This window comes from Gymnoscopelus microlampas (assembly GCF_963454915.1).
Source record: "Gymnoscopelus microlampas genome assembly, chromosome: 13".
NCBI classification, from domain to species: domain Eukaryota; kingdom Metazoa; phylum Chordata; class Actinopteri; order Myctophiformes; family Myctophidae; genus Gymnoscopelus; species Gymnoscopelus microlampas.
In genome coordinates this window covers 30,597,258-30,624,808 of record NC_139950.1, presented here as the reverse complement: position 1 = coordinate 30,624,808, position 27,551 = coordinate 30,597,258, and the positions used below count along the sequence as shown (strand labels likewise).

Here is a 27,551-nt window from a genome sequence, read left to right as displayed (position 1 = left end):
AAGGGTTCCCAGATTGGGGTGACAGTAGCTCTCTAGTCTAAACAATTGATACCAGGCCTGTGCCATAATTCATAAGCAAAAGGTGGACAAAATAATTTGATTATCATTGATCATTCTACCATAATTCTTCCTCAATGTTATACAAGGTTTAACGTCAGGTGTAAATATAAACCTGGACACAGCCCCAATACAAGATGCATGTGATTGCTCATAGAGAGAGAGAAATGTAGAGAGAAATGAACAAATTCGACTTTTCACTGAAATAAAATACAGAAAGCGGGACTGAAATAAAATACAGCAAGCGGGACACTATGAGACCACAGTCCTTGGCTCTGTTTTAAGGCCACGCTCTCCTTCCGTGACCCTGAAAGAGAGATACATAGACAGAGAGAGAGAGAGAGAGAGTGGTGTGTGCTATACAAAGCTCCAGGCCCACCGCTCTGCCGCTCGTACACAAAGTTTCCCTAAACTCTATTAAACATGTCACGCTCCCTGCTCACTCTCTCTATCGCTTCCCCTGTCTTTCCTTTTCTCTTCTCCCCCCTAGTAGATTGCGAAAGCAGGGTCTGGGAAGGCGGAGAACAGAAGTGCCTGTCAGTGTTTGTGTGTGTATGTGTGTGTGTGTGCGTGCGTGCGCGCAAGGGCGGAGAAGTGTAAATGAGCAAGGTGAGGCAGCAGATGCCGTGTCCCGCCAGAGGCTCGCTTTGCGCGGCGAGCGAAATCTGGGCGCGACAAAACTGCTGCAAACCAACTCGGCGGGAGGCCCTTGTCCAATCACGGCCCGGAATAAAAGGGCCGGGGTGCCACGCGGGCCGCAGTAGCGCAGGAGAAGTGGGGGCCGTAATGAACCTCCGAGTGGTGCCAGCAAACACACAGACACACACACACACACACACACACACACACACACACACACACACACACACACACACACACACACACACACACACAAGAACGCACTGCCTATCTTTCTCCCTGGCATTGGCATTACCTTGCTGTCACTGCGTGCACGCGCACACGCACGCACACACTCAAACTCACACTAAAACTAAAACACAGTGCCTCTCCCCCTACCTGGGATTGGCATTGCTTTGGTGCTGCTGTCAACACACACACACAGACTTTGCAGCAACTGTGCACCCTACAACTGTAGTGTGCACACACGTTTTTTGCGTGTGTGCATGAACACAAAAAAAAACCTTTGAAGATATGTGCTTGCATTTGAATCATTTGCATGCGAGTGTGTGCAATTGGAAGTGCCCATATGCATGCCTTTGTGCAAATGTTAAGTGTTGATACCTTTGGGCTACACGTGTGTATGTGCGCGTGTGTGTGAAGTTTGATGTCTGTGTGTGACAGCAGCGGGGCAGTGCCAGGTATGAGGCGGGAGTGGCGTGTGTGTGTGTGTGTGTGTGTGTGTTGCGCGTGTGCACGTCTGGTCGGCAGCCATGTTGTTGGGTAGCAGATGGCACCATGGTTGGCAGGGGAGGGGCTGCTTAGCACAACTAATCAGACAGTTACGGATAGGGCAGCTGGGAGGGCCGCCGGCCAGCCGTGTGTGCGTGTGTATGTGTGTGTGTGTGTGTGTGTGTGTGTGTGTGTGTGTGTGTGAGTGACTGTGTGTGTGTGTGTGTACACACCACAGAGTGCCATGATGTTGACAGTGGTGGGCCCGTTGGCCCGGTGACGAGACCTTGCTGTGTTCTCCTCTCCTCGCTGTCGGAGTGCCCTCTCTGCCATCCTGCCTGCTCACCTCTCTCTGTCTCTCTCTCTCTCTCTCCGTTTCACTCTTTCTCCCTCATCTCTCTCTCTCTCTCTCTCTCTCTCTCTCTCTCTCTCTCTCTCTCTCTCTCTCTCGCTCTCGCTCTCGCTCTCTCTCTCTCTCTCTCTGTTTATCACTGGGCTGTCGCGATCATGAAATTGTACTCGACGATTAATTGTCATACAATCTTTTTTGCGATTTAATTGTGTTTTTAGTATTGAACGTTGGAACAAATCAATAAAAATGACATTAATGGTGGCTTTTAGGCTTTGTGGACAAAAATTGCACGGGGCAAGATATTGCCATCGCCAAACTATTAGGCCATATTGAATCATTTTATACTTTCAAAACATTTTTTAAAATAGTGGAAATAGTCAATCTACAAGCTCGCAACGCGACACATCGTGACGCGTTGTGAGCTTATAGATCTGCTATTTCTACTTTAAAAAAAAAAATGTTTGCAAATGTGTGAAACATTTTCAGTATATAGCTACGATTGTAACAAATCGTAAATTGCAAAATAATGTCAAATAAATGCGATCAGACAATTATGTAATAATTGTGACAGGCCTATCTCTCTCTCTCTCTCTCTCTCTCTCTCTCTCTCTCTCTCTCTGTGTGTCTATCACCCACAGTCCAATGAAACACAATACATTCCCCTGTGTTTCCTTTATCTTTCCTCTGCTGTTCTCTATTCATCTCATGCTCGTTACGGCATTTTCCATTCATTTAGTTTGATTGATTTCACAGTAATTAGCAGAATACCAACAGGATACCGAATTCCTAATGGATGTGACCCGTACTGAAATGAGCTGGAGGTTGCTGAAGCTCCTTCAGAGAAAACCACATTTCTTTTAACCCATCAAGACCTGAGGCCGATTCTAAAAATGCCTTCTACAGTTTTCTGGTGAACTTATGTTGCAATATCCATCCATATATGTGTCCATCTCAAATCCAGAGAACCCCAGAAGCAAAGAAAATATAAATATTCAAAGATTTGCACATATTCTATATTTATATATATATTTAAAATATTAAAAAAATTGCAGATCTACAAGCTCATAGCGTGAAGTGACGCGGAGCTGGTATATCCGCAATTTTTTATTGCCAACGTATAAAATATGGTTAAAGTGGTTACAAAGATGCTTTCCCGGTTTTAATGGGTTAAGTGGATAACATCAGTGGGTGTCACAGTGGCTTGTTATCAAACACTATCTTGACTTTCATACTTTGTACCTTATGTCACTGCCTAATTTAGGGGAGCTTGCTGTTACAGTTCACAAAGTAACACACTAGCATGTTTGTTAGCAACGTTTCTGCGCTAACGTTCTAGACGGGGATAGTTTGTTTAACTGAGAAAAAGATTGCGTTTTCAAAATGTGTTTGGTAGTCCGCCCCTGTCTCGTCTTGTCTTTTCTGTGTCCTGTTCCATTAGCAAGGCATGACTTTTTCACCTTGTGATAATCCTACAGTTAAAAATAGATAATCAAATGGCCGTCCATTTAAATAAACATGCAGATCCTGTGGTCCTTTTTTAAAACAGGTGGTGATGGAACTTGCATAAAACCATCTCGCTGATATTCAGAATTTTGATGGATCTTTGTACTAGTGTACTCTTGCACTCGTGTGAAGTTTTAACATGTAGCCACTAGGCCAGCGGAAATATGTGGATGAATAAGGGACACAGTATGAAGTATAGCACGGTAATGTAGCACAGCTATGTTCTCTCCCCTTCCTGCGGGGCCGTGGAGCGAGAGAATAGACAGATCGCTGACTGGGAGACCTCAGGCAAGATGGGAGGCAAATCTGTCGGCTACAACTGTTGTCACCCCAGCCAAGTGTGCCCTGGGACACTGGCCTACATACACACTACTGCTGGAGGACACACAGACAGCACCAGTGCTCTGTCTTTCATCCATCCACCCACCCATTCTTCCTTCCATCCATCTTTCCATTTATCCATCTATCCCCCAATCCATCTATCCATCCTTCCTTCCATCCATCTATTCACCAGTGTTGATTTTGACAGCAAATTTTGATTTAGTTTTAGTCATAGTCTTCTGAATACAATTCCAGTTAGTTTTAGTCATATTCTAGTCACCTGAAATGTTTTCGTTTTTGTCTAGTTTTAGTCAACAAAATGTCATAAGATCTACTAAATCTACAGTTGATTTAGTTGACTAAAATGTATTTTGGCGGTGCCTTGGTGGCGTCGTAATGGCTGATTTTACACTTGGTTGCACGCTGAAAATAGCCGATCTACAAGCTCACAACGCGTCGCAGCGCGACGCGTTGTGAGCTTGTAGATCTGCTATTTTCAGAGTGCAACACACGAGTGCAACCAAACATAAAATGACTTTTAGTTCTACTGGATCTCTTCTCCACTAGTCCCTCACTAACATTTTAGTCTAGTTTTTATTTGTTGATGAAATTGTCAATATATTTAGTCTTAGTTTTAGTCATCATAGCTTAGTTTTTATTTCGTTTTTATTTCGTTTTCGTCAGTGAAAAAAGGTAGTCGACGATCATTTTTCGTCATAGTTTTAGTCGACGAAATCAACACTGCTATTCACCAGTTCATCCGTACTTCACCTCTCTCCACCTTCCTTTCCTCTTGTCTGCTGTTTCTCGTCAGAATCATTTCCGTGTGTGTTCCGTTTCTGGAATGTTTGCAGAACTATGTGATAGTACCTGAGAATATTTACACACACTGACCTCCACAGCAGTCGTCTTTCTCTGTTCTCTTCACTTTTGAGAATGATATGTCGAGTACGCTGTGTTAATAGATTTATTTGGCTATTCAAGATATACAAGCGCTATGAGCTTGTAGATCTGCTATTTGTTGAGAAATTGTGGAAAAAAATGTACAGTAAGCGAACATTTGTAACTCAAATCTTTGCTTCTACAAATGTCTTCTAAATCCTAAAGGTTTTTTGAAAAAAACGTATGTTGCTATATATCAGTGGTGCTCAAACTTTTTCATGTCAAGGACCCCCGACATTATATGTATTTGGCCGCGGACCCCCATCTGAAAATATTTGGATCCAGGGACCCCGAGAAGCAAAGATTTGAGTTAAAATGTTAAAAATGTACAATATATGTATTCAAAGATTTGCACAAATATTCAAGATTTTTCAAAAATAGCAGATCTACAAGCTCGTAGCGTGGCACTCAGTGCCGTGCTATGAGCTTGTATATGTATATGAGCTTGTATATGTGAATAGCCAAAAGTATAAAATAATGGTTATAGTTAAAATCAAAAATGACACAGATGCGTTCCCGGAATGAATGGGTTAATGTGTATGTGTGAATTATTTTAGCTTGTTTGAGTGTGCTTGGGTGTGGACATTACAGCACTGTGTGAATGTGTGTGTGTGTGTGTGTGTGTGTGTGTGTGTGTGTGCATGGATTAAAGTTCTCAGTTGCCACGTCTGATTTCAGTCATTTGGAAGTTATTCTAAGATGAGAGAGTAATTGAAATGATCAAACTATAGCAGTAGAATAGATGTTTAGAAGCATCATCTTCCATGAAACGTGAATGGTTTCAGAAATGTAATAAAAGCTAAAGTTATATATTTTTTTTTCTGTGTGTGTCATCTGGGTGACTTTGTGCCTTCACATGGCCCTGCTGTTATGGTGGCACCATCCGGGGCAGTAAACTGTGCCCAGTAGGCACAGCTTTCATCCAACAGAACGGCGCCTCATCTCTCCTCTCCTCCCATCTCCTCCTCTCTCCTCTCTAACTCTCTAACTCGCTCTTTTAACCCATTCAATCTGGGAACGCATCTGTGTCATTTTAGATTTATTTGGCTATTCAGACATACAAGCGCTGCTATTTAAAAAAAGAAAGAAGCAGATCTACAAGCTCACAGCGCGGCGCCGAGTGCCGCACTACGAGCTTGTAGATCTGCATATTTTTTTTAAATATTGTGAACATTTTTGTAAATCTTTGAATGTACTGTATATACATGTATGTATATACATTGTGTATGTATAAAAAATGTATACATTTTTTACTCAAATCTTTGCTTCCGGGGGTGAGATGGGGGGGGGGGGGGGGGCTCCGTGGACAAATAAATATCATTTTGGGTGGATCCTTGACATGAAAAAGGTTTGAGAACCACTGATATTATATAGAAACATAGATTTTCTTTAAAAAAAAAAATGCTAGGATTTAGATTTTTGTTAAAAATGTTTGCTTTAAAAAACATATATATTCAAAGATTTGCAAAAAGATCTACAAGCTCATAGCGCGGCACTCAGTGCCGCGCTATGAGCTTGTAGATCTGCTACGTTTGAATAGCCCAATGTATAAAATAATGGTTATTGGTTATAGCAAAAAAATACCTAAAATGACACAGTATGCGTTCCCGAATTGAATGGGTTAACGCTGTCTGCCTTTTTATCTCTTCGTCTCCTTTTTCATAGCTAAGTTTTCTTTTATACCCTCCTCCGCGCTCTGGGCCCACCCAGCCGGCCCACCCCACCTCTCCACCCCGCTCTGCCCGCTGCCCTTTGCAAGGCACCGAGAGTGCCAAGCCATGCCCGGTAGGTAGCGGGGGCACATGCCACCCTCAGCAGATGGCATCGGGGAAGATGATCACAAAGACAGGAGCGTCACACTGGAGGGATGAGATTGGGGTGGGGAGGGGGGGGGGGGACAGGGGGGGGGGGGAGCAGTCGAGGAGAGAGAGGAGGAGACGCAGAGGGAGAGTTGAAGACGCCACAGAAGAGAGGGGGAGGAGTTAACCCGTTAAATCCGGGAACGCATCTGTGTCATTTTAGATTTTTTAGCTATAGCCATAATTTTATACTTTGGGCTTTTCAAAAATAGCAAATCTACAAGCTCATAGCGCGGCACCGAGTGCCGTGCTATGAGCTTGTAGATTTGCTATTTTTGAAAAAATCATGAAAATCTGTGCAAATCTTTTAATATATATATTTTTTAAATCAAATCTTTGCTTCTGGGGGTCCCTGGAGCAAAATATTTTGAGATGGGGGGGGGGGGGGGGGGGGTGGGGTCGGCGACCAAATACATATAGTTTTGGGTGGTGAGAACCACTGATATTATAGCAACATACGGTTTTCAGAAAAGTGTTTAGAAGAAAGGTACTGTGAGTTACACCTTTCGTTTAGACAAACGTTTTTTTTTTTGTAAAAAAAATAAAAAGTTAAATCTCTATATTCTGATATGAATCATTGTTATAGAGTGGTTGTTCAGTGACAGGGGTCTCCCCATCTCTCCAGCTCTTTAATACACAGACAAAAAATATTTTTCAGGTGGGTCACCCCCCCTGATTTCATCCAATCAGGGGAGAGAATCCATCAGCTTCAATTTTATAGTGTTCCAATTCCAAAATGTTTGTTTCATCACTTCCAATTTCACTTTCAATTCTGTTTGAGTTCTCCGCCCTGATTGGAAGGAATTGGTATCCTGACCTGACATTTTTATTTAATGTTTATTAAAGAGCTGGACATATAGAGAAACCCCTGTTACTGAACAAACACTCTATTGAATATAGTCATTTAACCCTTATTTTAGCAAAAAAATATCACTTCCATCCCAATTAAAGGAAGACAGTGTGTTGGGGAGGAGGAGAGAGAGGAGGAGTTAAAGAACGGCAGTGTGGTGAGGAGAAGAGGAAAGGCGAGGGATGACGGCAGAGGAGTGAAGGAGATGTGTGGAGGAGGTTAGAGCGGCCGAGGAGGCAGATGAGCGAAGCTGCAGAGATGCCGTGAGGAGGGGAAGCGAAGGAGAGGGTAAAGGGAACAGAGCAGAAGATGAAGAAGTTTAGTTAGTGTGGTTGCCCGAATAGGGCAACCAGACTATAGTAATAGATGAACTTTATTTCTAGATAAACTTTATTTTGGCGCGCTACTCCTTCCACAGTTTTTTTCCCCCAATTTTGTGCCATATGTCAAATTGACCGGTCTCATCGGGAATCGTTGGCTATCCGATTTGCTAATAGATTGGTTACATAGTTTAATTGATATTGATTTATTAGTGCATTAAATGTCCCTATAGACTTTAATGGGAAAATGAAAAAACTCCCATTCAAGTATTTTTTTTCAGAAACCGTAAGGGCTAGAGTGACTTGGAGGGGAGGTTCATTCTGTAGTTTATTGCAAAATTATTAAAACAATAATTACACCAGTCAGCCTCATGGTGGCGCTATAACAGCCCACTTTACTTTTTGGGCTATAACTCTTGAACCGTAGGTCGTAGAATAATAAAATCCTTCCTTGGGTCATGACGCAACTCCCAATATAGGCCACGCCCATTTGCGTCAGGACAGATTTTCCGCCATTTTGAATTTTCTTCAAAACACACTTTTAGCTCCTCCTCCCACATATTTTGTCCAAATTTCACAAAAATCGGTACACATGATCTCTGGACCCATGCGATGAACATCTCCAAACAGCATTTTGATAGTCCTTACCGTTCGCCCGTAATTGGCTTCCAAATTTAGGGGGAGGGGCCCGTTTTACAAAAAATGCCAAAAAACGAAACGTCCAGTCAATCCCAATTTGAATCACATGTCAAGGGTGGTTCACTCAACGAATCCCCAAAAGCATTTCCTCTTTGATCCATAGGGGGATGAGCAAATGAGCAAAATGTAACCGTTTGATGCAAAAACATCATTTTGGGGGGGATCAATCCTCTCAAAAAGAAATTAAGTGATCTCAGGAGTGACCTGACGATGTCATTGGCCCGCTACATTTGTGGGAGGGGCCTGTTTCTTTAGTGGGAGGAGCCTATTTCCTCAAATCAAAACGGCACGTGTCACGAACGTGGGATCCGATCGGCACCGAATTCGGTATTCCTCCAGGCGTATTCCTCGAGTCCCGGCGGCCGCGACCCGTGACCGGCGTCGGCGCAACCACACTTTGCAATTTCCCAGAATTGCGACACGTCTAGTTTGTCACTGTCGGTGATGTGATGAGTGACAGGATGGCACACACCAGGTGGGACAACCCCCGCCCCCCAGTGCCAAGCTCCAGTGAGTTGAAAAGGCCTGGGTCTCTCACGTGCACTGATCCCAGTCTCTTGGCCCAGAAACGCACAAACCCAACACATAGAGAGGAGAACACAGAAAAGAGATCTAAGGAGTGGGGCATAGAAGAGGAAAACAAAATGTAGCACCCTGAATATCGCTTATCGTGTGCGTGTGCATGTGCGTGTGCGTGTGTAGTGTGTGTGATGCATTATCCGGTGTGCCTCAGGTGTGTTTGATGCTGTATCCGGCATGTCTCAGGTGTGAAGTGGATTCCAGTGCAGGTGCATGTCACTCACACCACTCCATGTGGTGCTTTGCCACTTTGCACCTCTATCCTTCTCTCTCTCTCTTCCTGTCTGTTGATCTCATTCTCTCCCTCTCTCAATAACTTTCTTTTTTACTTGTACAACTTAACTATTACTGAATGTATGCTTTTTTCACTTATATTTCACTGTTAGCTCCTCCTCTCTGTTTACTGATGCATAATCCCCAATTTGTTATTTATTTTATGTTTTATTTTATTTTTTGCTTTATTCAGATAAGAGAATGTAGAGAGACAGGGAACTGATTGTAGAGAGGGTGGAACAACATGCAACAGGTCTCCCGCTAAAATCGAACCAGGAACGGACTTGCAATTATGTGGTTGACACTATCCGAGCAGCTACCGATGCGCCCCAAATCTGTTTTTTTATGAAGATATGATTGCAACCTTGTTTAAAGTACAGTTTTTGAGTAACATTATTGAACTCCGGATAGCAGCACTGCAAAGTGTGGCAATATAGTGTTCTTTCATTATTTAAAAACAACCTATTATTTAAATTGAAAAACATTCAGAAAGAGGCGTTAGTAGTAATATTTCTTTTTACCAGTGTTCCCATATACTAATTAATAAACACATTACACATTCAACGTCAGAACTCACATCACTGTAAAAAGGTTTGCTTCCACATATTAGACACTTTCATTCTTTAAATAAATCTGTTTAGAAAATAACCTGAAACCATAGTTTGCATCTAAATGGTAATTCCATAATTTACCTTCTGGACTGTAAATGATTTGACCCCCCACCCCCCTCCCTTCCCCCTCCCCATCCTCGCCACATATGTTCCCCACAACTATTTCTGTAGTGTACAGATTTGACACTGACGTCGAGTCCCAGGGTTTCTGGATCGGGTCAGTGTGGGAGCATATTGTACGTATGCCGAGCATTTATTTTTAAAAAACGCACAGATGCCTGCACTGCCAGGCCGCTTCTTCCTGCACAAAGTGCCAATTAAGATTTTTTTTTTACTCATCTCCTCTCATATTGGATGGATGGTGACAGAGGCGAACAAGAAGCTAATTGCCTCAATAACCGAGCTGGATTCTCATTTTCTTTTTCACTTATGTGGGAATGCGCCGTTCATACATCTGTGTGCGCTCACTTGTGCGCGCAACGTACATTTTCATTTGTGTTTTAAAGAAAGTTGAGGGGAAAGTCAGCTTTCAAGCTGTGCTGTGTTTGTTTGTTATAATTATTGTGTATTGCCATGCAAGGTTGTGCCTCACCTTGTAAACCAAGACAAATCTCCATTTTTATGTAAATTTAAAGGACAATAAAACATTCTGACCTGAAATTCTTGCACATGCATATGCAGCAGTGCGTAGGAGTCGAAGAGAGCATATTTGTTCAACATTTCTTTGGGTGGATTAGAAGTTGCGCTCTGCAATTGATTTTTTTGTTGTTCGCATTTTTGTAAAGGACTCGTTTGACCTTGGTATATATGGCGGGGCTCTGGTTTGAGCCTGACCTTGGTGGATGGGGCTCTGGTTTGAGGCTGACCCACTAGTGGATGTGGCTCTGGTTTGAGGCTGACCTTCTGGTGGATGTGGCTCTGGTTTGAGGCTGACCTTGTGGTGTATGTAGTGGGGCTCTATTTTGCGGCTGACCTTGCGGTGGATGTAGTGGGGTTCTGGTTTGAGGCTGACCTTGTGGTGGACGAGGCAGAGCCCTCACGTCGTCCTGAAGAAGAAAAAGCGGCTCGGGCTCGCCCGCTGTAAACAAAGTTGACTCGGTGACAGATGGATTGAATGACAGAGACGCCGGCCGAGCCAGGACCGGGGCTGGCAGCATCGCGCTGAGCAGAGAGACAGAGAATAAAAGGGAGGGAGGGAGATAGGAGAGAGATGGAGAGAGGGAGGGAGGAGAGGAGAGAGGAGAGAGGAGCGGTGGCCAACAGGAGAGGAGGTGTGAACAGGTGCGGGGCCGCTGAAGGAAGAAGCAGCAGATGGAGGGAGACACAGCCAGTTTAGTTAAAGGAAAAAAGGGTGGGAGGGAACAGAGGAGGGAGGGACGGGGAGGGGGGGATGAGAACACTCTGGACGGATGCACGACTATAGAGAGATGGACAGAGGCATAGAGCAAACAGGCAGCCTTCAGTGTTGAGGCTGCATCAGTTGTGTGAGCGTTTCATTTGTCTGTGTGTGCATATAGGGAGCCATGGTGGAGCAGTGTGTGTGATTGACTGAAGCACCCAGAGGCTGAAGAGAGTGCATGAAAACGCACAGAGGCGTGTGTCTGACGCGTGTGTGTGAGTGTGTAAACTCTGTTAACATGACTAGCGTGCATGTGTACTCTGAGCTATATTGTGAGCGGTGCGTTTCCATTGCAACCCTTGCGTTCCATCTTTGTCTTCACAAACCTGTGCAAGTCCGTTAGGGCCTACTCAAGGTGTCACAAGATTTGACACACACACACACACACACACACACACACACACACACACTTCTGTATTTTGAATATTGATGAACATTGATAATTTGAATAAAGATGTGAATGAAAACTGTCGAATTCACAATTCACCTCCACAATTCCTTCAAAACATATGAGTAATTTTAAGCATCACCATGTTGATGAACCACGTTTGTGTAGTTTGTATAAATATGACGGATTGAGAGCTAACAGTATTAACCCATTTAGACCTGTTACACCTATACCTTTCAAGACGGCAACGCCTCTGTGTCATTTTAGTTGTTGCTATACTGTAGGTTAGAAATCATAGGTTAGGATTTAGGAGGCGTTTTTGGAATAGGCCTCGGTCTAAATGGGTTAATAGTAGAACTTTTGTATATTATATTAAATTGCTATTAACATTTGACACTCTTAAGGCGAGTAGATGTATCAGTTTATGTACTGTATTGATTTTCATGGCGATATTCATTTTATGGGTGATTATGTTTCAGTAAAGGCTTTCTTTTTTCTGTCACTTTCCTTCCTACACGTCTTTTTTGCAAAAGAAAAACAAAAAAGTGAATTACCGTATTAATGAGGTTTATATTTTGTATTTTGTTTTCAGCCTCACATTTTTATTGCGTGAAAGAGAAAAAGCTACTTTGAAGCCCTTGTAAAGTGTTTGTTCAGCTAGCATCTAATAGTAGGCATTTGGAATCTGTACTAACTCACGTTTATCTTGATTATTATTTGACAACTACTGTAGATGCATTTATTTTTTATGACTGTATGTCCATTTAGTTTCATATTGTCCTCTAGTGTGTACACATGTGCTTATATGTGTGCTTTACTGCTTTTTGAGTTGGTGTGTAATTGGGAGAGATTGTGTGTATTCACTTTACTCTAACCCTAACAGCGGCCGGTGGGGTCTGGCGTCGGCAAGCGTCTGCAAAGTCTACCGCCTGACTCCAATTTGTGCTCGTTCTCTGATAAACCGCGGCATTTGGTGGTTCCTGGCGTGGGCTGCCGGCCACACCGCGGGGTGCTGCAAACTCCGCGCTTGGTCGGGCCCTGGCACCCCACATCTAATGGGCAACAGCTTGAATAGTGCCCACTTAGGCAGGCAGTGCAGACTGGGCCCCCCTCTCTCCTCGCGCTCTTCTCCAGCCAGCTAGCACGCCAGCCCCTGCCTCTGCCACCTCCCACTTACCCAGCAGCCCCTCTACCTGGCCACAACCCCAGAGCCATTCCAACCCTACCTTAGGCCCCTGGCCCATGCCACTCCAGCCATACTTATCAAGCTGTCCAACGGTGTATCAGGCCAGGCATGTACAAACAGTCCCAGCTATCCACTAACTGAACATTGAGTCTATTGCCTCCCGGGCTCTAACCAGAGTTCCTGCCACAGGCGTCAAACCCAGGGCCCATTGACCGGTTATATAGAAGGCAGAATGTTGTCCAGGGAGAATAACCCAGCTGTATCCAGCCTCTGCTCAACTCGTCGCCTCTGATGCCTGTTCCAGGACGTGGACATCTATCATTTGTTTGCAAATGCTTTACGTTCACAGCAAACATATGTTGCTGAGGCAATTTTGCCATCCTAGGTGTATTCGGAATTCTGCATTATTTCAGCGGGGTTACAAAAGACATGAGGCACGATAAACTCCAAACGATTCTTTCTCCTCTTAGAATTCTTGAAGGTATATCTCAGGAGGGCCGGGTGTTATGGAATATTAATAGACGTTTAATTTCTATTTTTCTCTCTCGCTCTTTGCTTTTATCTCCCTTCTCTCACTAAACTTCTTTTACTTTCGTCTGTCGTTGTGCCCATTTCTCTGTGTCGTCCTCGTCCTCCTGTTCGTCACCACACCGACTGCTGGAACACTTTGGCTGTCTGTCGGATGCTAATTGGTGGGTAAACTGGTCCGGTGCTAGGCTTGCCCCCTCTCCCAGCATCCCCCCAGTACACACACACACACACACACACACACACACACACACACACACACACACACACACACACACACACACACACACACATACATGTACACACAACCCCCTGGAACCCCTCACAGGACCAAATGGCTGGCACCGCCTGCCCGCCATCTCCCGCTGAGGCCTGGTGTGTGCATTGGTGGCTCCGGCTGCTGTTCAAACCCAGCAGGGGTTCGCACACACACGCACACTCACGCACACTCACGCGCACACACACTCTCCTGGTGTCCCCTGAGCACCCGACACCCGCTTTCGCACCCCACACAGAAGGACAGCAGGAGAACACACACACACACACACACACACACACACACACACACACACACACACACACACACACACACACACACACACACACACACACACACACACACACACACAAAAACATAAACACATCTGAGCGCGCGTACACACACACATACTGTACACAACTACACACACACACACACACATGAAGGAACAGACAGACGCGGTCACTTTAGAGATGCGGGCCAAGCGCTGCAGGGGAGAAAAGTTTTCACTTAAACTGGAGAATTCTCTCTTCATTAGCAGCTTTTGGACTTCAGGAAGAGTTGTGTTTATTTGTTAGCTTTTTCCTGTCTTTGTAGTCTTTCTTTGCCGTCGCCGGCCCTCTGTTGTTAGGGAAGTCTTGGAATCAGTTGAATTGGACCTAGTTTAGTTTGTATACCCAGAAAAATATGTCATTCCCCCCACACCCAGAAAACTCCTTTGAGATTATGTCGGCAGACTCAATAAAGTAATTGTCTTTGTTCGCATCTCAGTCGCTCAGTTTTAATATTGAATAGATTTAAATGAATGTAGGGGGACGAAGGATTTGGTTGATACTACATATGTGATCTGCCATTAAAAGTTATTAAAAATCTGAAAATATTTTTTTCTGACGAAAGCAACCATTTTAGGACTTTATCAGATTTCAATAAAGCAAAGTCTTGGCTTCCATATCTGCTATATATCATTGCCCAATTACAACAAGAAATATATTTGTTGAAGCTTGTGAATGTAGGGTAACATGCTACAGAACTAAAGGTAATTTAGACTTTTTTCAGACTTTTCAGACTAGACTCATTTTCAAGTCATAAACACTGGCTGTTTTCTCAAAATTTAAGATTTTAGTTATAGCAGATCTGCCGTTTGACCCATCTTTCTGATTATTTACAATACTGCATTGTTAGAAAACGGAATCTCCTCCTTTCTAAATAGCAGCGGCTATCTCATAGTGTATTCAGCATTTGACCACCTAGTTTAGCTGTTATGCAAGAAGAAATTCAGCCTGTGTTTGTTACTAGATTTACACGGTACAGTTTGACTCTGAGAGTGTAGAAATGGACTGCCATTTGTGTTTCTGATCCTATAGTGTCATTCTGTGCGTTGTGTCACCTCCAGTTTGTCACGCCACATGAAGAATTGTATCCACAGCAGACCACAACAGAGCAGGTCGGACAAACACCTGAGGAAAGTGAAGAGAAAAGTCACTTTGCAGAGGAATGTCATGTACCATGCTGCTTAGAACCACATCCTCCTCCACAATCACACAATCAGTGGGTAAAATATACCCTCTTGTTTCTTTTAATGGACCATAGATCTTTCTGTGCGTGCGTGCGTGCTTGCGTGCGTGCGTGCAAACCGTGGACAGCTGCAGTATCACTCAGGGGTCTTCAGGCTGACTGGGGCCTGACACTTTTACCCTTCCACCCCTCCCGAGTCTTCAGCCTGTCTTTCTTTCTTTCTTTCTTATCTTTCTTTCCTACTCCGTATGTCACACAAGCCCCCCTCCCCCCTTTCCCGTTGAATCAATGAATATCATTTTAAAACATTCTTTTCTTTTCTTTATCAGACAGGAGAAGGAGAATGCGGAGAGGGCTCGCGAGGAGGACATGGCGGCCGTGACCCAGTCTGCACGGGAGAGCGAGGGCCAGCTGAATCGTCAGCTGGAGAGAGAGGAGGAGGAACACCAGCAGAGAGGTGGGTAGCTGCTCCCTACCTGTGGGTTATGCTGCGTCCCTTTGTTGGTGGTCAAGTTCCTTCCACAGTTTGGGAGCCAGAAGGGAGAAGATTCTGGGACGTGTGGAGCGTTGTCCCGGATGTTTTAGGGAAGGCTCTCCGACAGCTTCCCTGTGTTAGCTGAACTGAGTGAGCGGGAGGGGTTGTAGGGTTGGATCAGGGTTTGAAGATATGGGGTTCCATACCTTTGCTTTGTAGACGTGTGAAAAGTTTGGCTGGTTGAAGACCAAGCGTGCTGCGGCATTCTTGATCATTTGGAGGGGCTTAATTGCACATGCCGGGAGGCCAGTAAGGAGCGAGTTACAGTAGTCAAATCTTGATATGACTGAGGTCTGGAGAAGGAGCTGGGCTGACTCCTGGGTGAGGAAGGGTCTGATCCTTCGAATGTTATAGAGTGTAAACCTACAGGATCGAGTGACCACTGCAATGTGTGCCTTGAGTGAGAGCTGACTGTCCAGGACAACACCAAGGTTCTTGGCCGTTGCAACCGAAGTCACGAAGGCATTTGACATAATTCATCATGAACTGCTTTTTAGAAAAATGGAAAGATACTGGTGTCAGAGGAACTGCAAATCACTCTACATGCAGAATTCACTCTACATGCTTTATTGCTCCCTCGGACTCCCATACATCAGTTACTGTGTGGAAGTATGGGGGAACAACTACAATATTCCTACAATATACTCCAATATTCCTACAATATACTCCAATATTCTTACTCCAGAAGAAAGCCATCAGAATTGTCAACCAAACTGACTATTATGCACCAACCCAATATTCAACTAAACCAAACACCTTAAAACTGCAAGATCTAGTTGACCTTAATACTGCAATTATAATGTACCAGGCACAAAATCACCTGTTTCCTTGCTGTGTGCAGGAGCTGTTCCGGCCTAGAGAGAGCCGGTACAACTTAAGGGGAATTGCCATTTTTGAACAAACCAATGCAAGAGTTAATAATAAAGGTAGATGACGTGTATCAGTTAAAGGGGTACATTTATGGAATAGCTTAGATGATGGAAAAAAATGCTAATGTTGCTGCTGTTTGCGCTTCCAGATGAAAATGTAACTTGTGCACACCACTGCTGTATATACTGTACCATAAAGAACATGATAATGGAGAAACACAACTTTAAGATTGTTCTAGCTTGTCTAGTTTCAATGGAAGACACCGGTATGACCCTTGTATGTTACTACAAACCACCTGTTTTTTTTTTTTTTTAGCCCTGGCCTGTTTTTGGGACCAGCCTTTATTTGTTTGTGCCGACAACACCCCCGGGCAATATTGAAGACTTGGCTTTTACTTTTACTGTTGGCGGAAATCCGTTAACCACATCCCCTGGGTGTCCCACATCTGAATTAGTCGCTTATTAGATGGCCAGCAAGTGAAAAGGAGCCTTACTCTGCATCCATGAAACCCGATCCAGATATACCCACTTCTACGACATCTTGTAACCCCCTCCACCACCATGAAACCACGGTGGATCTGAACTAATCGCCGAGACCAGAGCAGAACGATCCCCAAGACGAAACCCCCGAAGAACAGAGGAGAGACAAACCAGCAGAAAACAGAGCAAAAGAAAACAGAGGGAGAGAAAGAGACCCAGCCCGGCACTCACTAAGTCTGTGTGCACAGCAGAGCTGCTGCTGCTACCACATCTGTTGCACCATCTGGATTCCCCCCACCCCTACTCCACCACCTCCACCACCCACCACACCACGGCCCCTCCACCGTGCTCTCCCTCACTCCTTCCCTCCAATCCTACATTCATGCATCCCTCTCTCCTTCTCCCTCTCTCTCTCTCTCTCTGCCTTTCTTTTTATTTACCTGTGGTGCCCCAATCCCCAACGACCAGGGAGCCTGCTGGTACCCCCAAACAAAGATGAGGGGGAAAGAGGGAGAAAGAGGGAGAGGAGGGAGAGAGGGATGAATGGAGGGGAGGTAAACAAAGGGTTTGTTTCTGGCTCATGTCGGCACCACACATGTTGTCTAAAGAGAGCTGACATCAGAGCACAGCAGGAAACGTGTGTGTGTGTGTGTGTGTGTGTGTGTGTGTGTGTGTGTGTGTGTGTGTGTGTGTGTGTGTGTGTGTGTGTGTGTGTGTGTGTGTGTGTGTGTGTGTGTGTGTGTGTGTGTGTGTGTGTGTGTGTGTGTGTGTGTGTGTGCGTGGAGAGGGGGGTACGTCCTTTTAGCAGCTCGCATCACTTCCTCTCCCCGGCGCAACTCAACAGACGATCGGGTAATTAGTTCTCTCTCCCTCTACAGATCCAGCCCCCTCCGTCCATCCTTTCGTCCTTCCATCCTCCGCCCGTCCGTCCTTCCTCCTTCACCTTCTCCCTCCCTCTTGTTTTTTGGAGCATTCCTTTTTTTCTCCCCCATGTTTCATCTTTGGACTAAACGTGGACGCCATAGCTTCCACGTTATTAGTTTTTTCTCTTTCTCCATCTCCCTCCCTCCCTCCCCTACATCCCTACATCTCTCCACTGTTTGTTTCCAGTGCCAGTTCTGCTGTCTTTGTGTCCCGGGATTCTTTTTGGCCTATACGCGCGGCCAGCCGCACTCAAAGCCCCACTTGGGTAATTAGCATTCTGCCCGCAACTTTTCCACCACTGACCAAACTTTAATCCAGCGCAAACATCCACATGGCACGTGGTGGCACAGTTTTGAGCTCAGCGGCGTCCCACAACTTCTGTCCAACGTACAGTATCCCTGTGCGCGATGCGGCACCCTGAGTGTGGGCACATATGCTACGCAGAAAAAGAAGAGGGTATGTTTGGAGTTAACTAGCATCTTACACAATGTGCAGCCACTGAAAAGTGAAGGGCACGTTTTTTTTCTTCTCCCACATGAGGAGAGGATAGGAAGGGAGGGAGGGTTACTGGGAGTAAAAAATTATCCCAGTACAGAAAGAACAAAGAATCCTATATTTCATCATTGCATGAGCGAGAAAGCGGGTAGGGTAAGATATGCGATAGAGGTTGCAAGTCGATTGCCCAACGTGTGTTGCGCACCTTCAACACGTTCACCCTCTACGTCCTAGAATGTAGGACAACGCCATTCAGTGTTGTGACGCTTTGTGAGCTTGTACTGTAGATTGGCTATTTTAGCTATATGATGTATAACAAAGTATATAGGGTTTAAATGGTTAACGAATTGTAGGGTCTTCTTCTCCACGTTGTCCTAGCTCCAACATCACAGCATCCTAGAGTGAGGAGAACAAGGTTCGAGAGTTGTTGCCCAGACAATGTTCCCTGTGATCCTAGCTGATCACAATATTACTTTCCCATCCCTCAGCACCATCCGATACTCTTTCTTCTGCCTCAACACGCCCGACGTGCAGAGCACAAAAAGTCTGAGGTACTTTTTTCAAAGACTGCGAGTCCTTGTTTTTTTTGGTTAGTTTTTTTTGTTTCCGTCGACTGCAGCAGAATGCCGGAGCAGGTGGATGCTTTCCCCCAATTGCAAACGGCTGCCATTGTTATTTTAAAAGAACAGACATATGTTGGAGAGACGAACGTGGACGATTTCAAAGGCATGATGAAAGCCCAGTATTGGATTGTTCAGAAAGAGGCCCCCACGTGCAAACCAGGACGTGGCAGTGAGGGCGGAAACCTAGCAGAACGATGGCGCTTTCAACAGCAATCCGCTCCTCTTTTATCCCCCTCTTTTCTCCGCATGCCTCTGACTGTCCCGGATCCTCTGTTTTCCTTTTTGAACAGTTTTCATTTGTATGGTAAATGTCTACAAAGGCATCTTTTGGAAAGCATTCAAAGAGACATATGTATCTGCCGTTTGGCAGAATATTTGGATGTATACATATCTATGACACTTCTGTCCAGTGTAAATGACTGATGTGGCCTTATGGTGTGTGATGCTAGGTTGGTGCTGTCTGGCCAAAGCACAGTAACTTTTGTTGCCATGATGCTCCCCAGTAAAAGAAAATTTGGCACTTATTATTCTTATTTATTTACTTGCTTTTAATTAGCTATGAGTTGTTTGTTTAACATTTTATTTATTCTTGAAACAAAGCAAACCTCAGCCATATTTTTGGTACCTGAACGCTGTCCAAAGCCCCATTACAGAGATATTTTTCAATCATGAAATAATCTGTAAATAACTAAAGGTTTATACAAATACCAGAAAATGTGGTTTTACGCCCATAATTTCTTGTGGAAGCCACAATTCACTTGTTCACATGTATAATTAATATATCGCTTTTAATATATATTTGATTGTGAAAATTCAGGCATGATCCACTAGTCTAATAAGTGACTTGATTAACTTTTTTTCAGTATTGCAGACTGACCACTGATTTCCCATTATCCCTTGCAGTTGAAGAGATGGAAGGTCTGCTGAGCTCCCAGAATTCCTTGATCAGGAAGCTGAAGGAAGAGTGTTGCATGCTGGGAGGCAAGCTGGAGGATCATACTGAAATAAGCAGGTCACTATGGTCATATTCTTTACAGCATTTGTTTTACTCTGCCCACATCCCCATCATTCACTCGCTAAAGCTGGCAACATACTCCAAACAAAGTAAAACTATTTTTCAGAACAAAGTTCTGTAAGCTCTGTATATTACTATGGATCTCTGCTGTTTGTTTACATCAACCTCAGACGCACTTTGACATCATTTGTCTCCGAAATTTTGCAGTTTCTGGTGGCAGACAAAGCGGACAGCATGTGTGCTGTCACTCTCCATGAATTAATTGCTGTCTGTTTGTTTTTGTCGTCGCTCAGAGCGGGATTACATACACAGGTGTTTGTAAGTCCTCAGGTAACCTTTCTTCAAAACTGTCCATTGTACGTTGCTGACAGATTGCAGAAATAAACAATATAAATCATGAGTGCTCTGAGTGTCTGACCAATCACATGCAATGTTCACTTCGGTGTCTCTGCGGTGGTGTTCTGCTACTGTAGTTAGAAACTCTTGGAGGTGCAAGAACTGCCCAAACAAACTGCCTTGTTGGGGCAAGAACTGGCCCAGCAAAGCACTGCGTTTGTTGGATCCTTAATGTCATCATCTTGTTCTTATTGACCATCATCGTGAGATCATCTGGAGTATGTATGCTTCAGCCTTAACTCTCTTTAATGACTCATTCATTCATTAAATTATTTGTCTTTTCTACTCAACATACACACAGTTAATCACTATTGCTTATATTCATTTCTACATCCACCATTTATAGTTATTGTTATTGTGAACGGCCCTTAACTAGTTGCCTGCCAATAACGCATATATGCGTTCTTGAGAATCCATCACTTGCCTGCCAATAACGCATATGCGTTTTTAGAAAAAAAAATGTTCGTTTTTTTTACTTTTTTTTTAAAAATTTGACCCAAATACCAAGGAGGTATGGTTTTTTGAAGATCTAGACTCCTATCCACTTCCTTGTTAACTTAAAACTTAAACATTCTGTGTCTCGGCTCCTGAGTACTTTTTTGTTTTTTCAATGAAAAATCTCTGGCAGAAAACTGCAAAAAATCTGAAAGAATTCTGGCAGTCAATGTGTTAAAGGGGAATGTGGGCATACATGCAGAAAAAAACATTGATTTTGTTGTTGATCATGGGATTATCGATCTGAGCTGAAATACACCGGAAAACAAGTACATTTGCAGACTGATCGACAGGAACAGGCTGAGATCTCTATGTGGACTTAAGCATTGTTTCTAATGTCAGACTTTTAAAATGAAAGAATTAATCGAAAAATGAAAGTCTTCCCATTCATAAGGACAATATCAGTCAACAGGAGCAGGGACGTTCTGTGGGTGATTAGTCTAACATGGATGGAGCTTGAAGTTTAAGGGGCTTATAGGATGGTATTTTATCAAATGCATACAGTATCAAAAATCTCAATATGAAAAAAATGCCCCTTGAAGTGTTTTGAAGTGGTTAACGTCAACTTCTGTCAAATCACACACATCTGCGTGTCTGGTGCAAACGAATCCATTCAGATCAGATCCACGCCTCCCATTATTTTGTTATGGAACATGAAAAGTCATCCATGCAGGCGGATGGGAGTAGAGTGTGCTGCCGAGTACAGTGGACACACTCTGTTTTCCTCTCTGACCTGTTTTCTTGTTAACCTGATGCTACAGTAGTCACAGCGGGGCCGCCCTGCTCTCCATCTGGGCTGCCCTAGTCCATGTGTGTGTGTGTGTGTGTGTGTGTGTGTGTGTGACCCTGTGCCCAGTGTCCTGTCAGCTGTTGGAGCTGTGCTGCACATTAGTCACATGACGGACCCCAATCTGGCCCTGCCAGACCGCCCTGGCCTCACCGGCCATAGGACACACACACTCACACACACACACACACACACACACACACACACACACACACACACACACACACACACACACACACACGCGCACGCCATGTTCTTGCTTATAGGTTCAAAATACACAAATACACAAACACAACATGTAATGCAATCTGCGCACAATACACACCCACTGTGCTTGATTGCGGACACACTCATCGATACAAAATACACAACACAATGCATACTATTCACGTGGGCACACACAACAAACATACCATGTATTTGTACCCAGCTATTGGTGCGAGTAACACACACACACACACACACACACACACACACACACACACACACACACACACACACACACACTACAGAGCTCTTACATCTGCTGTATGTGTGTGTGTTTTTTTTACTGTATGTAGTTTATGAGTGTGGTGTTGGTGTGTTGGGAGCCTGGAGCTGTTTGAGCTGCTGGACTCTCCTTGCCCACTGTAGCGGCTAAAGTCCTGCTGGACCGCGGCTCAGACTGAGACAGTCAGGCAAACAGTAATGCTCTGTTCCATCGGGCATCATTGTCAGCAGTTCATCCTTTCTTATGCTATGCTGTGTTAAGACCACCTTTAAAGTAGGCTAGTGCAGAAGAATAATACATTAAACTATATTGTTATCATGGTTGCTTATATCTAACCTTTATATTGTACCATCACGTATAGTACTTAATACATTATGATATGACATGTTATTTGGTAGCCTGTAGCTGCCAAGATGTCTCAACTAGGCCTGATAGCTATTGTTTTGGTTACAGCCTGTCTTGTTAGGGTTCAGATTGTCCTCAAACTAGTACGTATAACTATTGTCTGATCCCTGTGCTCGTTGGTGGAACTACCGCTTTCATGTGTGCTGTGTGTGCGTGTGTGTGTGTGTGTGTGTGTGTGTAGGAGTGAGCGGGAGGTGTTGTCCCTGGAGAAGCATCACCTAGAGGAGACAGTGGAGAGACTGAAAGCTCGCTGCTCTGACATGGAGGAACAGTGTGTTCAGCATGGCCGCATGCACCAGCGCATGAAGGACCGGTACTCACACACACACACACACACACACACACACACACACACACACACACACACACACACACACACACACACACGTATGGAGTATGCTGATGTCATCAATATGATGTCATAGACTGGCTTAAATTCCATATTTGGGTATGCCTGACTCCATATGGGCATAAAAAGGACAGACAGACACAGAAATCTCCATATATGGGTATCAGACAGACTGACGGGTACAACGGGTACTCTGCCAACAGGTACAACATGTACAGTATTGCATAACCGGTTGGGGCATGCATCTCCAACTTGCATCGTTCTTGACTTGCATCGTTTCAGAGTAAGCCGATGCCCAGCCGGCACCGGTCTATTTTTTGTTAAATTACATATTTATCCACCTTTTTGGGCTGTGTGCAATAGTTTCTTTCAAAAGCGATAATTTTAAGCCTCCGGTACAATAAGTAACACATGGATACTACCATTAAACTATAACTGATGTACAGTACAAATAACATGGATACTAGTACTAAACTAGAACTGATGTATTTTTTCTCCATATTGGTTTCATCCTTGGCTGGCTCAAGCTAAGTGGATGTGTAGGTCCGTTTGTGCAAGTGTGTGCACACACATGTGTGTATAATGTGGGGGCCTCTCCTCTCAGAGTATGCAGCACCCCAGTCAGTGTGTGACTCCACAGGGTTCTTGGCATACAGCCTGGCACTGCCAATGTGGGCGCAATTGTGTGGGTGTCGTTGCCCTGTGCTCCCTGCTGCGTCACGCACACGCACACACACACACACACACACACACACACACACACACACACACACACACACACACACACACACACACACACACACACACAAATACTCGATAGTTGACAACTTATCTTGCATTGAACAAACATACACACACACACACACACACACACACACACACACACATACACACACACACACACACACACATACACACACACACACACACACACACACACACACACACACACACACACACACACACACACACACAGAGACACAGCCTCAACCTGCTCCCCCTTTCCATCCCTAACAGTACATATTGTCTCCCGCCCACTGGCGTTAACCTGTCACAGAGAGCCCATGCCAAAAAAACTAAGTTTTACTCAGTCACAGCTGCCTCCTATGTGCGTCCATGTGTGTACATGTCTGTGTGCGAGTGTGTGTGTGTGTGTGGGCTCGGAAGAGACAAAAAGTAAGTTGTCTGGGAGTGTAAGCGATGAATATTCTGTATGTTTACACACATATGTTCTAGTGGTGCGGGTGCATGTCGTGCGTGCGGCGCGTGTGCCGAGGTTGTTCCGCCGCGTTTCTGTGGTGCTTTGGCAGCGTAGGCCTCTGGTTGCCAAAAGTGGATTGGCTGGGAAGTTGGCACCCAACTCCCCTCCTTCTCCCAACTGAGCTACGATAATCACTCTTGGCATTTTACTTGGGTTTTATTTTTTGCTTTGACACTTCTCTTGGTTGATGAAGCCTCCAGATATTTTAAAAAGTCCCTCCTGAGTTCAGCTCAACACACACGTACACACGCTTTGTCTCTTCTGGGGCCTGTGAACCGCTTGATGACATTTTTGTATTTCTGGATAAAAAAAGAAATGTTGGCGGGGGGCAGTGTTGTTTGATAGCTATTGTGTGAAATGTATAGTAGAGTTTTACGTAACGGAGGGTGTGTGTGTGTGTGTGTGTGTGTGTGTGTGTGTGTGGAAATGATTCACAAAATGGGCCGACATTTGACTTCGACTCTGTATGTGGCTGTGCCGTAAATGAAATTCTTCATCCGATCCAGACCTACGTCACCAAAACTCCAAAAGCTTTTGACACAGATATCATTTTGTCAGAATGGATTTCATCGAAGCAAATTTCTAAATGTTTTGCTAAATGTAAATGTTACATGCTTTGCTTTGTTTTGCTTTGCTTTGCTGAAGTTGTGTGTGTGTGACTTTTTACTGCGTACACAATTATGCTAGTCTCTCTAGACAGTATCGTTGACATATTGAACATTGAGCGTATGTTTTCCAAGTCCCCGGCATATAGTTGCGCGTGTGTGTGTGTGTATGGTATACATGCATGCTTTTTGTCCCCGCCGGCCCCGCGTGCACGCTCGGCAGGGGCCCCTGCCCCGGCGCTCGGGGGTTAAGGTGTACGTGTTAACAAGCTGGTGCAAGCGGGGCCCGCCCGCCATCCATCCAGCGCCACGCCCCACCCCACAGCCTCTCCGTCGGCCCGCAATCTGTGCTGCGAAGAAACGGCGACAGCGCGGCAAACAACATTTGGAAAATCAGCTTGATTTATTTTTACTCGGGCGAGTCGATTGCCAAGCTACACAGGGGTTTTTAGCACACAATCTTTTTTTTTTTTTTTTTTTTTGTCATGTGCTACTTATTTATTTATTTCCCTATTTATGTGGCTCTTCTGCCTGGAGATGAGGGGGTGGGGGTGGAGGAGAGGGAGAGGAGCGAGGTTAGAGAAGAGACAAAGCGCCTCTTACTGTGAACGATAGATTGGATCGAATTTTAATAGTATATTTTAGTCTTAGATTAGGGGCACCTAACATTATACTTGGCAATAAAAAGTACAAAATAGTTTTATTTTCATCTTATATTCGAAATCATCTGCCTTTTGTGCAGTTTTTTTTCCATGTATAGTTTTGTTTAAATGTATTTAAAGCTGTTTAGAACGTGTTTTTAGCTTCATAATTTGTCAAAAAGTTCACATAAATAAAATAGTAATAATAATAATAATAATAATAATCGACCTTAAAACAAGTCAAATTCACAGAAGTTTAAATAAAGTAAATATTTGTTGTAACAAGATGTGAGGGTTTGTGGTCCGAAAGTTCTTCAGTGACACAAAACATTTGAACAAGATTTAATTTGATCGTCTTGTGTATAGAATATGAATGCTATCAATAGCAAAACTTAAAAAACATTCATGACAAGACCACCATAAATATATTCACATAGACGGTGTGTTTGCAATCAAATGAAAATGAGCCAAGCTGGTCACATTTAGACAAAAATAATTGATGCTGAGGAGATATGCTTGCTCTTGCTAATGGTTGGCAAAGCACTGTGTTTTGCATAGTAAACTAAATCAGATTTTGAAGATAATTTGTTTGTACTATAAGCAATCACTGAGCAATGCTGGAAAAATCTTGTCTGTGGAACCTTCAAATGTTATACTTGGTCATCTTGACAAAAGGAAGCAAAATTGTATGATATACTGATGGTAGGCAGTGCGAAGAAAAATAATAGCTTTTGCATCTTACAGTAAGTAGAACACAGCTACAGCTGACCACAGGACTGTAATGACCCCTTACTGATTGATTGATTGATTGATTGATTGATTGATATATAAATAATACTTTATTTGACAGAAATGTAAACCGCACAAGGTACAGTCATACATTTGGGCTAAAAGGATAACACAAAAAAGTCCTGGGGACTTGTTTCCACTGTGGTCCTATGTATTCAATTCATCAACATTACATAGCATAAATAATAACACCAAAATTCAACATATTTTTTTTATTTGATTTATTTGAAATGCAATAAAACCACAGGGTTACAGCAGTAACACAATAAGAAATAAATCCTATGACTTTTTTTCCCCCTATTGCGGCCCTCTTAGAAGCAACAGTTAATACGTTAAAATACATTACAATACAAAACATATGACCGTAAGATACGTATATAGTACATACATAAAACAAGCGCTCCACTATCTTTCCCTAGACTAATGAGGGAACCTTTTTTAATAGACATGCTTTTGTCTGCTGCTTAAAAGACCTCAGATTGGTTGTCAGTTTGACACTGGTTTGGAGGTAGTTTCACTGTGTGGCTCCTATGTAAGTAAATGATCCCTTGCCAACTTTATTTTTAAAAGCAGGATGGCTCACATTTGCTACACTCGCTCTGGTGAAAAAATGGTGTACTTTGCTTACCTGAGTGAAACATTAAAAAAAAAATGGGGACCTTGCCATATTTGATCTTATGAACCATAGTCAACCTGGCCATGGTAACCCTGGATCCTACTGTATTACTACTATATCATCAACAAATACTATATTTACAGAGTAGGAAAAGGGGAGAAAAGGGTTTTGTTGACCAAATGTGACAAAAACTACAATCTTGTTTTCTAAGAGTGTACTTAGCCATTTAACCACAGGGAACACTATTAACCAATCAAAGCTAAATGTAACTAACTATTCAACAATTCTAAACTAAATATAACTAAATATATATCCTGTCCTGTCCTGTACACAATATAGTAAATAAAATATAGATACATTTAATGTACATTTTAGGGATATAATAGGCATAATGCAGCCAGTAGCATTAGGACCTCTTCAGACTCATGTGATTGCAACTAAACGATCCACCTTTTGGTCCTCAGACAATACAGAGAAAGGAGCAAAGAGACCTTTTGTCTAGATGCTTAATGGAAAAGGTATTTTAGTCAAAGGAAGGAATTTATTTGTGACAATGCAACCAAAGAGAGGTCTTCCCCTCCGTCTTTCTCTATAGGATGCGCTCACTTTAGTTTCCTCCTTTACTTTCTGCATCTCTACACCTCCTCTCCTCCCCTCCCCTCCAACCCCCTTTACTTTCTGCATCTCTACACCTCCTCTCCTCTCCTCCCCTCCAACCCCCTTTGCTTTCTGCATCTCTACACCTCCTCTCCTCTCCTCCCCTCCAACCCCCTTTGCTTTCTGCA

General features: G+C 43.8%; 1 protein-coding gene across 2 annotated transcripts in view; it reads left to right on the top strand.

Annotated features, from left to right (window-relative positions):
• sdccag8 (SHH signaling and ciliogenesis regulator sdccag8) overlaps positions 1–27,551 on the top strand; it is a 57,990-nt gene that overhangs the window by 17,260 nt on the left and 13,179 nt on the right. For both annotated transcript variants that reach the window (XM_084075602.1, XM_084075603.1), the window contains 3 exons: positions 15,321–15,448; positions 19,821–19,929; positions 22,687–22,818. In XM_084075602.1, coding sequence (XP_083931728.1) covers positions 15,321–15,448; positions 19,821–19,929; positions 22,687–22,818 — 369 coding nt within the window. The remainder of the gene's footprint in view (positions 1–15,320; positions 15,449–19,820; positions 19,930–22,686; positions 22,819–27,551) is intronic.